Below are 18,785 nucleotides of genomic sequence, written 5' to 3' on the forward strand. Positions count from 1 at the left end.
TGCAACGAATCATGTTTTTATTCATGTGTTATCCAAGACATTTTGTATTATGCAAATTGGGACATATTAACAATTAAAATGATTCGAAAATCTCCCAAAACCAGTTCAAACCTAAACATTAAAATTGGCATTTTAATCGAATCTATCATCAGAAAAATATAAATATTACAAAAGAACAAAAAAAACCAACAAACCAAACTAGAGATTTGTTCCTAGATTGATTGATTCATCCTTTGATCAATGGAGAACTTCTCTCCTTCTGTTAGTTTTCTTCTGCCGATCTCAGATCCATCCAAGAGATGCATCAAATTCTTCCGGTTCTAAAATGAAGCTCTTAAAATCTTCTCCAAAAACCATCAACTCTGGGAAGGTCCACCACCGATTACATGCATATTTGGAGTGATTCTTCTCTTTAATTTGCTCTTATAATATGAGCAAAATAATCCCCTAAGACACAACACAAACTGTAAGTCATCCAAACAAGATTGAGTACAGAATAAGAGCTCCACTAAAAGCACCGCATATTGCCATACACATCAAGCATATTATGAGACATAAACATCAATTACCTTTCATAGATACATAAAAGCCGAACATGGTCGCCACTTATGTTCGATTCAGAACTCTTCATTAATTTTTTTAGAGTGTTATGCTTGCTCTGTATATTAAAAGAAATCATGAGATCCTATATCACTTCATTCTACATCCTATATAACGTGAGAAGTGATGTTACTTTCCTGCATTTTTATACTGATTTTGGTGGCTTCGTCAAAACCACAATGTTCACAGAACAGTCATAATACGTTTTTTTCATAAGTCATAATCATCTAAAAATTCAACACAAATTCATAAGACTCATGAAAATGATAGTCTGGTGGTGAGAAATAAAAACCATAATGCTCTTTTTGATCAAATCCTAAATTAATGATAATCTGGATCCAAAGTTCAAACAAAATACTAGATCTTTGGAATCAACAAACTTGTTTTGAATCAAATCATTTCTTTCCTACATGTTAGCTATCATTAACACTAAGGAACCAAAAATTACAATAAAACATTCTTACCAACCAATTGGACAGTGGCATGGCCTGGATGTGGAACAAGATACGAAGATGAGAGACTCCATTGACAACCCACACCTCGGCGGCTCCACAAACCCAGAAACAAAGACGATAGGTTTTATTAAATACAAAATAAAACTAGAAGGGAAAAGAAACTCACTCCGGCGGCGGCAATGACGACGAGGGCTTGTAAATCGCCAGAATAATAAGAAAGTTTTAAAGTCATTTTTCAACTTTTATTTGTTATTTGAGTAAAAGTTTGGTCAGATGTGCTATTAGAGTAAACCATCAACTTATATGTGTTGTTTGAGTAATTTTCTCTTTTTATTATATCAAAATTCATTATATTTTATCCGAACTCATTACACATTTTAGCAAACCCCAGCACGTTCACATTGACCGTTGTTCGAGTCAGTGAAAATAAATTGACAAGTTGAGGAAAGAAGAATCATTCAACGAATTCAATCTCTAACCTATAATTTGTTCAACTATATATTATTGCTAACACTTGCCATTTCAAACTTCAATTGCATCATGAATTCGTTGGAGAATTAATAAATATTTTTAAAAGTTTGAATTTTCTTAGTATTGTGGAATTTAAATATTACCACCACAAAACATACTGTGGTGCAGGAAAATAAATGTAAATAATTTAATCAATTCAAATGTCAAATTCATTACTTAATTTCTTGGATTTGCAAGTGTATGGACTATGGACTATTTCAACACGTAAACTCATCTATAAATTGAGGTTTATATGTCTCATAGTTTATTACCTCTTCACTACAAACTTATTCAAGAAACAAAAAAAAACCCTACCGCCCTTCAAAAAAATATATGGCGATGAAGAGTCTCTCATTTCTTGCAGTTCTATCTCTGTTGGCTATAACACTTCCATTATCCATTGCTTCTGATCCAAGCCCTCTTCAAGACTTCTGCGTTGGTGTCAACACCCCAGCAGACGGTGGTATGTACATGATCACTTCCTAATTATTTTTACTTTCACTTATACATTATTTATCATTTCTTACACACTTTATTTACTTTGGCTAATCTGTTCAGTTTTTGTTAACGGAAAGTTCTGCAAAGACCCAAAGCTCGCGACCGCGGATGACTTCTCTTTCTCAGGGCTTCACAATGCAAGACCCGTAAATAATGCAGTCAGATCAAATGTGACAGCCGTCAATGTTAACAACCTTCCAGGGTTAAACACCCTTGGAATCTCACTTGTCCGTATCGATTATGGAATTGGCGGACAGAACCCACCTCACACCCATCCACGTGCCACCGAGATCTTGGTTGTCGGGGAAGGAACACTTCTAGTTGGGTTTGTAACATCAAACCCAGACAATCGCCTCATCAGCAAAACACTCAACGCAGGTGATGTATTTGTGTTTCCAGAGGGACTCATCCATTTCCAAGCAAACATTGGTCATTCACCAGCGGTTGCATTCGCCGCTCTAAGCAGCCAGAACCCAGGTGTCATCACTATTGCCAACACCGTGTTTGGGTCTAACCCAGCCATAAACCCAAATATTCTTGCAAGGGCGTTCCAGTTGGACCCTAGAATTGTCGTGGATCTACAGGGCAAGTTCAAGAAATAATAACATCGTGGTTTGAATTGCTTTGATTTTTATTTACTTCTGCCTGAATCAGGGTCTTGTATTTCCGTTCATCGTATCATGACAATGATGTCTTTCTTTGCTTTTGTCTGGTTCAGATTCTATATAAACAATGCTTTTTCTTTCACGAAACAAGTATTTAAGTCCTAATAATAAAGAAAATGTCATGAATAATACTATCACAAAATGAGACTTAATAGACATTAAATATCGCATGTTTTCACTGAACATAGATTTACGTTAGCATCTTTTTCCTTTAATGTGGTGACTTACGTCAAGATACTAGAGAAAGTTTTTAACATATCGCATGTAAAAGCTGTCAAGAAACTTTTTATTTTAGAAATGGATGTGAAATTGCACTTAGTATGAAAAGTTTAGTTACAAACATATAGCTTTTACCAGGTTATTACAAGGAATAAAAGAAAAAAGAAAAAAAAATTGTCAGAGCTCTGATACCATGAACAAGTCGAGAGAAGAAGTTTCTGATGATCTTCTTCACAATGACGATTACAAAAATATATAGCTAGAAGCGTATATATATCTAGTTTCCTAAAGAATTACAAAGAGTATCAATTACATTTAATTTACATTGTGGTGATTGATATCCCATTAAGAAAACAAAAAATACACGGCAAGAGGCTTTATCTCTTTAATTTAAATTAGGTTCATCGATTTTGATTTACATACATACTTGGATTTAACTCGTGGTACATCACGAGACAATTATTTAATTTTATTTATAATGATATTTGATTTTAACGGTATTTAATTTAGTAATAAAACTATATATTTTTAATTTTAATATTTTTTATATTAAGCGGTGATACAATTATTCTTAAATTATTATAATTTTATCAGAATAAAACAGTAAAATTATGAATTATAACTGTTTGTATAATGTATAATTGATCAGAATAATATTTTTTATTTTACTATTATTGTTTTGTTTGATATATAGTTATTTAATTTAACTGATTGTTATTTTTCGGTGTATACAGTTTAATGATTGATTTTTCTATTTTTTATTTTATTTTGGGACATATATAGAAAAGAAATTTGATATTAATAAGGAATTTAAGTAGAATTAATTAGTTTCTATAAAAAAAAATTGATTTTGTCACTTTACTATATTTTACTTATTGCTTTTAGTGTAATTTTGTAGGGATTAAATTTTAAATAATCAAAATTAAAAGAGTAGAACTCAAAATGTACTTAAAAATGTATATATAGATGTATAATGTATATTGATATATTCGTGTGCCTACTAACTTAAAGAAACAATCAAACCCAACAACAGTTTCATATTGACATTTGGTCGAGTCAACTCAGCTGCATGACCAAATGAAAAATATGAAATTAGCACGTATAAATTCATGACAAGTTGAGAAAATATAATCAACAGGCCAAGTTCTGATCATAAAGTATTCGTTTAATTAAGGACCATGAGTAACGTCACAATGTTGGCCATTGCCTCTACACCTTCAAGTTTCTTCATGAACTAATGTTATCATGTCTCTATGGTTCGTTGACCACTTCGAAAGCGGTAGTGAGTGAAAATCTAACATTTTCTTTTATTAATATGTTTGCAGATGACATGACTACATCCGTATAACTTTCTATAATTTATTCTTCTAGCAGATTTTTTATTATTATATACTTTTCATTATTTATTATTATAGAAATCTATTTCTATATGAGTTGCTCATTTTTATTTCATCAGTTAAATAAATATTGATTTTATCCTGTGGCCATACCTAAAAACTCAAATATATAGTCGTTAAAAAAAATTTCAACTGATAGTTAGGAAGCAAAAAAAAAAAAAATAATAAAAAATTGGCTAGGACTTGATTGGAACCACATATACTATAGTATTAGCATTACGCAGCATAAGCATTAAGCTGCATAAGTTGTATGCTCTGATTAATATAACACATTTACTTGATTGGTATAGCAGTGGAGTATTAAATATTATATTTATATTAAATATATGATATTAATTAAAAATATATAATTTAAATGTGTTTCATTAAAAAAAAAATTATCACTCATTGCTATATGATTTTTAAAAAATATTTTTTAGATTTAATCAATTTTATAAATTGTTATATATATATATATATATATATATATGTGTAATTTAATAATTTTTAATTATATATATATTTATAATGTTACACATTAATTACAAATAATTAATATATATTATAATTTTTTATAAAAGTTTATATCTATATTTACATTTTTAATTTCAATAACTTTTTAAAAATATATAATATAACACATTAAACTAAAATAAAACAAAAATATATATTATAAACGTTATATCCACATTAATATTTTAATGTATTAAATAAATTATTATATTATTTTTAATAATAAAATTAAGTAGTTTCTCATATATATTATCTTATAACAAATAAATTTATCTTTTATAAAATTATAATTTTCTATTTTTACAAAATAAATTAATTATTTAAAATTAATTTAATATATTTTTTAATTTTATTTCTAAATGCTTGGGAAATGTTTCAAATGAGAGCATATAGGAAGAGAGCATATGAGAGTATATGTAGCTTCTGAATGCTCCCTTATATGCTCTCCTAATAAATGTTGATTGGATGATAAAATTAAAAAAGCTTTTTCATATGCTTTTCCAATCAAGGCCTTAGAGATATGCATTTCACTGTATTTGAACCCAAGGAGAGATTTGTTTGTTTAGACTACCGGCTAAGTAGCCAAAACCCTGGTGGGATTATTATTGGTAACACCTTGTTTGGGTCTAAACCACCAGTAGACCCGAATGTCCTTGCAAGGGTGTTTCAGTTGGATCCTAATTAAGGTGACCATGGCTCTAAAGAAAAAAATTGGATAGTGAAATGAAAAATAGTGCTTTTAGTTACTGCTTTCATTTTTTTCCCTACCTTTGTATGTATAAGGATCGTGCATGTACCATCCGTTCATCAATAACGTAACATGATGTTTGGTCATTGTTTTGTCCATTTTATTTGTGATGAAACACCCTCAAAGTTAGTTGTGATGTTTCTTTCTACGGAATCTTAGTTGGTGAACCACATATACATTAAGCCGTTGCTCAGGGAGGGCTTCACCATCGATAGGTTTAAATATGTACGTAAACAATTTGAAACGTTTTCTCAATAACGTTCGAAAACATAAATATTTCTTCCACTTTTCAACACCGATTTCGATTTACATAATCTGAGTTGAGTCGAGGCTACTTTAAAATTAACCAAACAAAAAAATTACATTAACATTTGTGCGACCCAACTCTCCGACTCGTGCATTTGAAATATCATTGAAACCAGCACATATAGAATCATGTAAAGTTCTATTATAATATATACTATGAAATATCCCATGCTAAAATATTTTCTAAAAAATATAATATAATAATAAAAATTATTTTTATATTTTTTTTAAAAAGTTATTTCGTTTGAGATATTATTTATTGTTAATATTGCAAATATTCTGTAAATATTTATATATCTTTTTGAATACTAATTATTTTAGAATATTAAAGTATTTTAATTTGTTTGATGTATATTACAGTTTTATATTATTTGTTTGTTGTATTTGCATCATTATTTTGTGAAATATTTTGAACTAGTAATTATAATATTGTAATTGTGAGAAAATAAAATTTATTAATTTATCAACCACATAAATTTAGTTTTACCAACCCGTTAGTATGGAAAGTTAAAACACACATTTTTCACAGATTGAGTAAAATATCTTCATTTTTAAAAATTCAAATCATAACATATGCAGAATATATTTTACATATTTATTAAACTAAGTATTATATGATAATTCAAAACAATTTGTAAATAAAATAAAAAAGGTGATAAAAGAATCATAAATTTTTTATAACAAAATCTTCGAAATCTAGCTATTAAAAATAATCATATTGTCTACTTGAATATAAAATCTTAGTTTTTGAAATTCTGATTAGTTTATATTTTTGAAAACATTATTTAGTAATTTTTGTCCGTAATTAATTAGAGAGAGAATTTTTTTTTGAAAACTAATAACTATTTAAAACCAATGGCATGACAATGTAATTTTTTAACATTTTATAAAGTTAGTTTCATAATTTTACTTCTCAATTAATATAGTAGGATTTGGTTGACAAAAAAAAAACATGTAAAGTTGAAAAAAAAGTTATTAGGTTAAATTTGAAATGCATCCTTTAAATTTATTTATTTATTTCTTTGAGACTTGAGTAAACAAGTTTAATTTTTTTAACCATTTCAAACTTCCAGTTCAGATAGTGTTGTATTTTTGGATTTTTAAGTGGATAATGTGCACTATCTCTTTCGGCTTTAACACTTCCTGGCCATTGCTTCTGGCCCAAGCCCCTTCAAGATTGTAAGAGTAGAGTGTTATAATCTCTCTCTCCTAACTTCTCTTCAAGTAGTATTTTTGGGTTTTTTAGAAAAAAAAATTCATTTAGTTACCTATTAATTAATTGTTTTTAGAAATATATACTCTTCAAGTACTATTTTTGGGGATTTTAAGAAAAAACTAATGATCTAAAAAATGAATTAATGTTTATAGAAATATATCTTTACAACAGTGAAAAATGTATATAAATTTATAAAGATATATGTCTTTTTAAAAAATGTAATAATCCCTATATTAGTAAAAGAGAAGTACAAGCTCTCTCTTTTTCTTTCTTTTCTCTTTGGTAGGAAAAAAAAATTCTTATTCTTATTTTTTTAGTGTTCTAATGTTATCATTTTTAGAAAAATTAATCAATAATTAGATGATAACTTTCAATTTCATAGGAATATAAGGATAGATTTCGGGAACATATACATTGAAAAGCATTTCTCGAAAGATATCTCAGACGAGAATAAAGTTTGGACTCTATCTGGTACGATGTCATAGGAACTCATAATACTCAAATTTTAAATATTTTAAATTTCTTCTTTTATTCTATCAATACTCATTATAATAACCCATCTTTCATTGATGAATATGTATAATTTTATATCTCTAACAATTGCTAACGGTTAAGTACGTAGTGCGGACTATCTCAGAAGAGGATTGGGAATTACTTATGTGTCAAGCCTTGAATCCAGTAATTGTTATGTTTATGAACCAGTTGTGCATCCCATACACACAACAATGCGACATAATTGACCTGTTGGCCTCGGAGGTTTCGATAGGTTTGAGTTTTACTTCCTTGACACTATTCTAGACAAATTTCGCAGGGCTCTATGAGATAACCAGCTTTCCGACCTACTATGTCTTTAAACATAAAATGGGTAATATGACCGGGGTTAGATCTTATGGAGTGTTAAGGGAAGTTGTCAATGAATATTTGGGAGATTGAGAGTTACTGAGACATGTCCTTTATTTGTATATCTTTTTTTGGGAATAATGTGAAAAATATTAAACTTTCAAAATTGCCGAAAAACTCCAACTTTACCTCAATTTTCATTTGAAAAAATCAGCAAAAAATATGGGTCAAATAGAGCAAAAAAAAAATAGAATATCTTCTTATGTCTTCATATATTGCTTCTTCTATAATGATTTTCTAGGGGTTATTTACAAATAAAAAGTTATATATTAGTAGGGAGAAATCCTAAGGTGGAAGCCCTTTGGTGCAAAAACTCTTGGAAATACCATTAATTTATCCCCTCCTACTTCCTCCCATCTGCCATTATAATTAATTCGTAAGAAAGAGTTAGATTATAACACAAACTTTTCAAATAAAACCACAATAGCTTCAAACAAAACAAAATTAGATCATCATCAAGAACACACCTGTATCTCGTAACAAAGTAATGGAGGAAGCTCGAGATCTCAACAATCCCTAGTTCCTTACCAGGACAAAGCCTTGTTCCACCGCCAAACACAAAGCATGAGTTTTGTGACTCCAAGCTCTTCTTCTGCATTCAAAAAAACCAATATAACCCTCATTTTCAATCAAACGTTTTCAGACAAAGGAAAAACATAGGAAACGAGAACCACATTACTAGTCCTCGTATTCTAAATTTAATGTTGTTTAAAACATTTCACACTTATGTAAAAGAATATTCACATTTTTTTACACTTTACTAATATAAGATCATTTTAAATATTGCATTGATAATCATATAAAACTAAAACTCTAATGCGATTTGTTTTATATTAAATTTTTGACATACAAAACTTACCATCCATCTCCATGGATTAAAGATCAATGGGTCTTCATAAAGATTTGCATCGTAGTTAATTTCCCTCGTGTAAACATAAATTCTCCATCCTTTTGGGATTAAATAACCTGCAATTATTAAAGATTCATGATCAGGATACAAAAATTAATTAAAGAACACACACTCAGAAAAAATGTTTTCTATAATCTGTCAAAATTATTGGAAGTGAAATTCACAAAGATGGCTCACACTAAAGAGGATGCTTTCATAGCTGGATTTGGTTGGTATTCATAATACACTCTAAATCATTGATATACTTAAGGTCCACCACATGCTCACATTATTTCTCTCCCTTTTTCATAAATATAAAAACTATAAATTTATATTAAACCCGACAAAGGAATTGTAATTAAAAAATACATATAAATATATATAGAGGTACCGTTAATTTCCAAGTCACGAGTAGTTTTCCTTAGGACCCCATTAACGATCGTTGCCAATCTTGATGTCTCAAAGATAACCTGTAATAAATAATTAGTAATGATTAATTAAACGCTAACGTGTAATGCTTAGTTATTGTTAGTATAACATTAATGTTCGATACTAACAGCTCGAGTGAACTTCATTGACTTCACATCCTCCAGACCGAGTGGTTCGTCTGGTCGTTTTCTTTCCCTTATAGCCAAATGCTCTGTCTGCAATTCCATCACAATCCGAAATCAAATAATTGAACCATAGAATAGTAACAACCGGTTATGTTCTTTTCTTAGGGACATACTCTGAGTTCTTGAAGAGCTTTAGGGTGATCATGAAGGTACTTAAGAGCCATCATAGAAGTCGTAGATACAGTTTCGTAACCCGAATACAAAATAGTGACGACTTGGTCTCTTATCTCTTCATCGGTTAACAGGTATCGGTTATCTTCCTTCTTCATCAAGTAACCTAACATGTCTGTGAATGTTTCTCCAGAATCTCTACGTTCTTGCATCAGCTCTCTTAGCAACCTATCAATGTTCTTTCTTGCCTGAAAAGAAACCGAAAAAAGTTCAGTTTATCTTATTTTTCTCATTTATATTCTGTAATCAAGGTCGAGATCGAGTATTTTACTTGGATTCCGCAACGATAATTCGTGCCGGGAAGATCGATTGGAACCGATAAAGTTCCAACAACAAGCTTGAAGAACGCAGTTTTGAATTCTTCAACGAATGGTTTTCTTAAATTCTCAGCGATTTGTGTCAGTGAAGATAAAAATGCCATCTGCAAAAAACCCACCCAAAAACTATATTTTAAAAATATACAAAAGATACATAAAAATAAAATATAAATTCTGACAAATATTCTCGGATACAATCAAAGACAAACATTCTCAATAATTTACTATTGTACCCATCCATGTAATATTATCAGTTTGTTTATCAGTCTCTATCAGAAATTGTAAACCATATGGGTACAGTAGAATCAATTAAGAAAACTGTAAAATTTATTAATACTTTTTTTAACCTTCTCTTATAAGGTATATACTGATACCTGAAGAAACAGAGAAGGAAGAACAAAAAGTAAAAAGCGAGAGAGAAAGGTAAAAAAACATACATGTTTGGTCTTGTCCTGGATATCAATATCCTTAAGCTCATTCCACTGACCAAGATAGCTTCTCATGAAGTGATCGACTTTAGGCAAGATGTGATCTCTCATCATGTTCGAGCTTATAAGAGAGAGAAGCGAGCCTCTCATTAGCCGGTGGTTCGAACCATGAACCGCAGCCATGTTGCAAGTCCCGAGTATATCAAGCATAGATTGTGGGTAACCAGGAACCAAACCTTTTGATTCGTTCTTTAAAATGTATCTGTTCACTTCTGAGTCCATCGAGATTAATGTTGGACAACCAAGAAGATGAGATTTGAAGAAACTCCCATATCTGTTGATTCTAAGTTAGTTATAAGAGGAGAAACAAAATCTTGATTTGGTTATTTGAATGTTTTTTTTTTACCGGAGTCTTTGGTTTCTCATGAAGTTGGGGCCTTGTTTGAGGAACTCGGTGGTTTCCCCAAAAATTGGCCATCCCATGGTTCCAGGAGGAAGACCATTCTTGGTATATCGCATCTGATTCCATCGGAGAAGAGCAGAGCAGAGCGAGACGAGGATAACAAGTAGACCCATCATCACCATCACAGTTCCCATCTCACTCTCTTTTCTTGTTTCTTTCTATGTTCTTTACTCTGTTTTGAAACAGACCACAGAGAGATAGAGTGAGAAAGAGAGAGATGGTTATGGAATGTGGTTGAGACTAGGAGGGTGTGTTTATATAGAAAGCTAAGTCAAGTATGCAGCATGTTCAGAGAGATAGAGAGAAGACTGATAATGGACTTACCATAGGAAAAATAATAAAGAAAGAATCACACCAATTCTGTGTATATTTTTCTTAGCGAAAATTACCCAGAATAACCCATATCTTTATTGAAATAACTAGAATAACTCTCTTTTGGATAGCATAGCTAGAATGACCTATATCTTTTGCTAAATGACCTTTTGACCTGTTTTTATTTTTATTTACAAAATTGCCATTATAATTTAATTATTAATTAAAAAATGAAAAACAAAATCGCTAAATTTGTTTTTTGTGGACAAAAACTAAAACACAACCCTAAAGATAAAAATTTCACATTTTCTCACTTTCATCAATTCTCTCTCGACGACGATTCGCAACGACCGGCAATTCTCTATCCTCTTTAGCGATAACGAGATGCTGCTTCTTTCAAGCAACAGCGAGACACTTTCTCGACCTTTTCAGGCGACGACGAAGACGACGACGAGATGATTCTTCTTCCAAGTGACGGTGATACAATGCTTCCGGCCACCTTTCGTCGCTCTTTCCCACTCTTTATAACCATCTTTTTATTTGTGAAACAGAGTGACCATTTACTTAATCATCGTTGCTCTGGTTTTGATGTTCAGAGGATGGAGAAGAAGGTGGCGGCTGTGACAATGATGTAAAACTTTTTAAAACTCTAATTTCTGTTTGTGGCAGATTTGTTTACTACTGTTTGTAGATTTATTGTTATTCATCGCAGATTTGTTTGGTTAATGAATTTGCAGATTTAGGTTTGATAAGTTGCTTTTGTGAAAGAGAGTGGCTACTATATATAATCATCTTTGCTATGGTTTTGATGCTTAGAGGTTGGAAAAGAAGGTGGCGGCAGTGACAATGGTGTAAACCCCAATCTTTGTAAGTGGAAGATTTGCTAACCACAAACTTATTTTTCAGAGTATTATGTTACTGCAGACTTATTTTTTGGAGTATATGTTACTGCAGACTTAATATTCAGAGTATTATGTTACTGCAGACTTGTTTTTTCTGAGTATAATGTTACTACAGATTTATTTGTTAGTCTCAGCAGATTTATTTGTTGCTCATCGGAGATTTGTTTAGTTAATGAATTTGAAGGTTTAGGTTTGATAAATTGCAGATTTTTTGTTCTAAGTTACATGGTTTGTTAGATAATTAGCTCAATTTTGTAAACAATTTACAGGTTATGGAAACACACATATGAGAGCGTAACAAATACTTATGGAAATGTAATTCAAGTCAACAAAGCACAAGACTGTGTGAAGAAGATTGAAGAGCTCAGACTTATTAACGTTGCCGGCTAATGATCACATACTTATTTTCCAATTATGTTATTGCAGACTTACTTTTTGGATTATGTCTCACAGACTTATTTTTATGTTACTACAGAAATATTTATATTACTGCAGACTTGTTTTTCTATTATGTTTACTTCATGTATATTTTTATTTTTTTTTTGTTACTGCAGACTTGTATTTATGTTATGTTAATAAAGATGTTACTGCAGACTTACATTTATGTTACTGCAGGCTTGTTTATAGACTGACTGTTAATACAACATAAGTTTACAAAATACAACAATTCCGCATAAAGTTTCCAAATACAACAATACAACATAAGTATAGTACAACATAAGTTTCGAGATACAACAATACAACATAAGTTTAGACTCTTTAGTCAACATAAGTTTCCAAATACAACAATACAACATAAACTTATTACAACATCATTTTTCAAATACAACAATACAACGTAAGTTCGATGATTACGATTAAGGGGTCAAACCTAAATTGGAATGCTCAGATTCCACAATCATAGATATTGGACAACAAATCTGCAACATAACAAATAATAAATCTGTATAAACAAATCTGCCATCACTATTTTCAGAATATAAATCTGCAGTTACTAGGAATAAGTCTGTAACAAAAAATCTGCATCTGAACAAGTCTGTAGGAGTAAGTCTGCCACCACTAAAAAGTTAGCTTAGTAGGATTAAATATGCGACCATTATATCAAACAAATCAGGGGTCACTAAAAATAAGTCTGTGACAAAAATAAGTTTGGTGTAACCTTGGATAAAACTGTGATCATTACGATTCAATCTAGCAATTATCTTTTCTCAATACAACTCTGCAGCCATTTGCAGACTTATTAGAAGTCTGTAGTTACTATAAATAACTGAATAGCTACATAACATAAAAAGTCTGTACATTAAGTTTGTGGTTAGAAAATAAATCTGTAGCACAAAACAAGTCTACAAAAACAAATCTGTCAGACAAAGAAAATATGTGGTATTGTCATAAAATTCTGTAAGATATGTCAATGGTAGATAAAAAGTCTGCGACAGCCTATAAACCTGCGACAACGTAATAACAAATCTGTGGCAAAAACAAATCTGTCACAAATCTGCGGCATAAATAAATATATAGAACAAATCTGTAAATCAAAAACAAATCTACATAAAAACATATCTACGGTGAAGTGACATTAGTGTAGTGGCAGGAGGTAAGTCCAATTGTAGAAGACACCATCACACCAGAGATCCTGTTCCCTACGAATGTATGGATTTGGCTAATGGGCCGACCAGTTGTGACCCAATGGTTGACAAAAAAAAAAACATATCTGCGATAACTATGAAATAAAATATGTCACATATTTGTCTTACAGATTTATTTGAAATTTGTGGAAATTCAGGTTTTTTTTAAATAATAGCAACTTTTGCCACGCTGGCATTAATATTTTAATGGCATTTTAGTAATAATTTTCTTGGGATAAAGCTTATAAATGGTATTATATAGATTAAGAAGGACAAAAAACACTCTAGTTATTTTCAAAAAATATATGTTACTCTAGTTATTAATTAATTCCAATATATAGGTTATTCTAGTTATTTTCCCTTTTTCTTATTCTATGAGTTCTGACAGTATTTGGGAAAACATTACATATTTGTTACTTTTATTATTTCCTAGCATGAAAATAAACATGATAGTGACCTTAAGAGTTATTTCGAAGCATAATAAAATCTATTTTGGAGTTTTGATTATGAGGTCTTTTACAATTTGTTTCAAGTTTGGTATATAAGAAAAAAAAACTATATATGGATCTCTAAGAATACTATTTATAATAATGTATTTTCCCATGAGAAATAATAAACCGTGTAAAAAACATTTGTGGTCTTTTTAATATTTTCTAGGTTGTGGTTTCTTTAGTATATAAACGAAATGAAAATGATATCTTGTAAAATTTCTATATACTATTTAAGCAATGTTGTTAAAGTTTAACCTTACTATCATGTGGCATATTACAAAAATATCATTGTATTTTAATTAATTTAATAATCAATAAAAGAAAAACTTAGATTAGTTTATAAAATAATAAAACAATATTTTCAAAACTATTTAATAAAATTATTTAACAGATTCCATTTATTCTTTCAGAAATTTTATGAAATAATAACAAACTATTTCGAACAATTATATAACTTAAATTTATTTATAAAACTAAGATTTAATATTTGCATCCCTAAATCGTTTAATAATGACAAATATATTTTAAAGCTAAGATACAACATTGCTTATATTTTACAAAAATAAAATGTTTTATCTAATTATTTAAATATTTTTTGTACTATATATCGACTCAATGACATCTTATTAAAATCTAAAAATTCACAAATGTTAGTTTTTATCAATATAATGTTAGATTTTATTATATATATACAACTAAAAAAATCAAAAAATTAAATCGAGATTTATAAACACGACCACTGCAATACGTGTTTTGTTTTTTTTATGGATTTTACCAAATTTATATAATTTATAGATTTGAACGTTGTATCATGTACCAGATTGAAATTAGAGTATGAAAGTAAATAAATTAAATGTAAAAGATTATAAAATATATAGAGTAAATCAAATAAAATTTATACTATTATTTTATAAGTAACAAATTACAGTAAAGTGTATACAAACATTTTTCCTTGCTGTACAGCATGGGTAACTATCTAGTATCCTTTATAATAATAAATTTTCAATACAGATTATAAACAATGTAGAAAACAAACTTTAAATAACAAATGTGTGTGTATATGTTTTATTCTTGTAATTTTTTTAGACTAAGAACAATTGTGAACCAATCTCCATATCATGGTAATTTCATGTTTCTATTTGTATGAATTCTTGTTTAGTAACGGTTTATAAATTAGGGTTTTTGATTTTCGATAATTAGGGTTCTTGATGGTAGATGATGATCCTCCGATCATGTAATGTTATCATCCTTCTCTCTCTTTCTCAATTTTATCTCTCTCTCTCACTTCGTATTTCTCAATGTTATTATGATTGTGTATATGATTTGATCTTATCTCATAATTTGCATCACGCCCTTGGTTATGATTGATCTTATACTTGTTTTTTAATCTCACGCCCTTGGTTATAATTTGCATCACGCCCTTGGTTATAATTTGCATCACGCCCTTGTATGTCCTGAAGCGAATTCTCTTGGATTATTTTACTTGATATCTCAAAAATTTATGCATATCACTCACTCTTTGGTTTGTTAATATTCATCCCACTCGATTGTATGAGGATTAGGTGAAGGCACATCCCATAGAGCTCATTGCCATCTAGGTTCTCCCATTACAAAGGTAACACCTTTAATTGTGTCTTGAAGTATGTGTCCCATGTTTGCTTTTGCATTGTCTCTTAAATCATGACTTTTGTTTATGCGTATGTTTTGTTTATTACAGGTGGATATGATGTTGTGGTTCTTACGGTGGAATACATTGATGAAATACAGCATCAAGGCTTTGAGGTTAGCTACTTGAACATTGGTGAGCCTCATCAACACCCTATGATTTAAGAACAACACTTATGCATCTGGTCATCATCTCAGGTCGGGCCCCAGTTCAATCAAGGGCGGAGAGTCTCCTGAAATCACGACTCCTCTTAAATCACGACTCCTGCCCTCTAAATACTTGTGTTATGCTTTGTTTATTATTGGTGGATATTATGAATAGGTACATCCTCCTTGTTCTTATTGCCCAAACCAACGACGCGGAGTGGATATATAAGCAGCTTTTTCGTGTATGAACCGATTGAGAAATAGTTCAAGGTATTGTTGTCTTATGGAATTGATGAGCATCTAGTTCTAACTCAAACAGAACTGGAGAATTGTCATGGAGAAAGATTGAATGTTCCAAGCCTCCTTATATTATTGGATTGTCTGAGATATGCATCAACGGTGTTCTGTATTATCCAGGTATCAGTTTGTATCCAGAGGGTCACATAATTGTTTTCTTTGATGTTAGCTCCGAGAAGTTTAGATTTATTACAACCATAGAAGATTTCAGTAAAGCAGCACTTGCTGGAACTCTGATCACCTACAATGGTAAATTAGCTTCACTTGTTTTTTGAAAAAAAGTTTTTTTATATATATATATATATATATATAGATATATATAATTTTTGAAAAAAAGTTGCTTTGTAACTGGAAGAATTAAAAGCATTGAGTTGTGGGTTCTACGAGATGTGGAAAAGCAGGAATGTATTAAGCATACATACGTATTGCCCACTTGGTGGCGGGATATTATTGGAACTGCTGATTATACTTTTGTTGGAGTGACTCGTTCAAACGGAATTATGTTGTCGCCGTGCTATCAAAGTATGCCTTTCTACGTCTTCTACTTCAATATCGAGAAACAAACGATGAGAAGAGCTGCAATACGAGGAATGGAAGCGCTTCAGGGTCACACAGTCATCACCTTTTTAGACCATGTAGAAAATGTAAAGCCTATCCTTATGTTTTAGTTTGGACTTTGTTTTTTTTTAGATATTTGTAACAGGCTCTTGGTTCCTTAATATTCTTTTTTTGTTTTGTATTTTTAAAAGTTTATGAAATGCAATAATTTTTCATTTTAATAAAATTTTAATTGCTTAAACATTTAAACTAATTGTTCTAGTTAACATATTTATACTTTCAAAATATTTTTTTTAAAAAAATAAGAACCTATGAGATCACCATTGGAGGAGTATAATTTTAATTAACAAACCAAAACTTCTTATTTTGTAGAAGTACATTTTCTAATACTAAAAAAATATAAGAGTCTCAAAATAGTAGTCTACCAATGGAGATGCTCTAACAACCTCTATACAATATACTGTATTTATACAAGTGTAGTATGTTGTATCTATACAAGTATTTATATACAAATATCATTTAATATATTCTCTTCAAGTCTCTGAAACCGAAATCAAATCAGGGAGAAAAAGACTTGAAACAGACATACGAGAGAGTAAAGAATGTAAAGGACCAAGATGGAGTGGCTTGGTGAGAATGTCTGTAAAAGGCCATTTTAAAAATCAATTGCTGGAAGGCCACTAAATTTTTTTTTGATCTTGCGTGCCACTTTAGAGTCTGCATATCACCTATATGGGATATTCTTATACTACCCTTAATGAAATTGTTGAATTTATTTAATTTTAACAAAAAAAAAACAGCAGCTGGAAAAAAAACCCTGATCCATATTCTCCATTTGATCATGTCCCCTGCTCTGTGGCTGCTGTTCAACGTTCATTTCAACGGCACTCCTGGCTTTGATGCAACAACACCGCGTCCTTCTTGCACTTCTCATCTGTGGTGCTTAATTCATGTAAGTGATTGAGTTATTAATTAGGTATTGTACATTCTAAAAACTTAGGGATTTGATCTGGAGAATTTGTTGTTTAAGTATGTACATTGGATCAGTAATCGTATTTAAAGAGACGATTAGGTATTTTGCATTGGTAGTTATAGTATATTGTTCCTGAATCATGTTGAATCAAGAGAATCCCCATCCCTGAGTTTTGACAAAATCTGCAGACAAATATAAAATAACGATTATGGGGTAACTGGTAAACATGGTACAAATGAGATATAGAAGAACAAGTGGTAGAACTAGTACAACTTCGGCTTTGTAACCGTCTTTTATATGGTTATATTTCCAGGAGGCGATGAAGAGGAATAACCACACAAGCTTACATTATGACATTGGAGGGCACTATTCAGAGCATGAGTGGATTTCCAAAAATCCATTATATACTATATTGTTTAAGACGTCATCTTTGGAGAAGATAACGTATTCAGTGCTAGTAGATAAGATTCGAAAGAAGAGCACAATAAATGAAGCCGCAGGAAAGCTGAAATTGAGTTACCGTCAATCTAAAGGCCGAAAAGAGTCAAATATTGAAGATGATGATGACATATATGTATATTCAACGTCAGTGGATGGATACTGATGGACTTAAACCAGTTTTGCATGTGGATTTGTTAAATGGTGTCGAGCAACTGTCAAGTGCGGAGCGGGGAAGTTCTATTGGTGTGAATTATGAGGCTGTTCATGATGTGGACAATGCAAGAATCGTTACTATTTTTAAAGAGAGGGAAACTTACAACAAGAGCCGATTATTGAAGAACCTATTAAAGAAGAACTGATTATTGATCAAACGATTATAGAAGAGACAATGGAGAATGGTGAGACAATGGAGATTATTGAATATGTTGTCAATGGAAATTGTGAGAATGTAGCCTGGTTGGATAACCCGATAGATAACCATGTGGA

The 18,785-nt window shown here is 30.6% G+C and overlaps 2 protein-coding genes and 2 long non-coding RNA genes across 6 annotated transcripts; 3 read left to right on the top strand and 1 right to left on the bottom strand.

Annotated features, from left to right (window-relative positions):
- Window positions 1-1,838: 1,838 nt before the first annotated feature.
- LOC104724259 (germin-like protein subfamily 1 member 11) lies at window positions 1,839-2,815 on the top strand. The gene is made up of 2 exons (XM_010442723.2): window positions 1,839-2,028; window positions 2,124-2,815. The coding sequence occupies exons 1-2, from the start codon at window positions 1,899-1,901 to the stop codon at window positions 2,663-2,665; spliced, it is 672 nt and encodes a 223-aa protein (XP_010441025.1). The 5' UTR covers window positions 1,839-1,898; the 3' UTR covers window positions 2,666-2,815.
- Window positions 2,816-8,112: 5,297 nt separating this feature from the next.
- Window positions 8,113-11,314, bottom strand: LOC104724260 (cytochrome P450 85A1-like). Of its 2 annotated transcripts, XM_087470945.1 has the most exons (10): window positions 11,213-11,314; window positions 10,832-11,060; window positions 10,435-10,759; window positions 9,952-10,101; window positions 9,623-9,868; window positions 9,453-9,539; window positions 9,287-9,365; window positions 8,866-8,972; window positions 8,474-8,598; window positions 8,113-8,363 (listed from the first exon to the last, which is right to left on the bottom strand). In XM_087470945.1, exons 2-10 carry the CDS (start codon window positions 11,020-11,022, stop codon window positions 8,276-8,278), a joined length of 1,398 nt encoding a protein of 465 aa, XP_087327071.1. In that variant the 5' UTR covers window positions 11,023-11,060; window positions 11,213-11,314; the 3' UTR covers window positions 8,113-8,275. The 2 variants fall into 2 exon arrangements, with proteins under 2 accessions (XP_087327071.1, XP_010441026.1); XM_010442724.3 differs by lacking the exon at window positions 11,213-11,314 and having other exon boundaries at window positions 10,832-11,112.
- LOC147934529 (uncharacterized) lies at window positions 9,550-10,811 on the top strand. The gene is made up of 3 exons (XR_015570442.1): window positions 9,550-9,754; window positions 9,932-10,420; window positions 10,505-10,811. It is a non-coding gene; the product is annotated as an uncharacterized LOC147934529 (long non-coding RNA).
- Window positions 11,315-11,448: 134 nt separating the features above from the next.
- LOC104724262 (uncharacterized) lies at window positions 11,449-12,698 on the top strand. Of its 2 annotated transcripts, none has more exons than XR_015570441.1 (4): window positions 11,449-11,677; window positions 11,797-11,831; window positions 11,938-12,067; window positions 12,372-12,698. It is a non-coding gene; the product is annotated as an uncharacterized LOC104724262 (long non-coding RNA). The 2 variants fall into 2 exon arrangements; XR_757601.2 differs by having other exon boundaries at window positions 11,475-11,677; window positions 11,752-11,831.
- Window positions 12,699-18,785: the final 6,087 nt, after the last annotated feature.

Source organism: Camelina sativa, chromosome 11, assembly GCF_030686135.1.
Source record: "Camelina sativa cultivar CO46 ecotype springtype chromosome 11, ASM3068613v1".
In the NCBI taxonomy this organism is placed as follows: domain Eukaryota; kingdom Viridiplantae; phylum Streptophyta; class Magnoliopsida; order Brassicales; family Brassicaceae; genus Camelina; species Camelina sativa.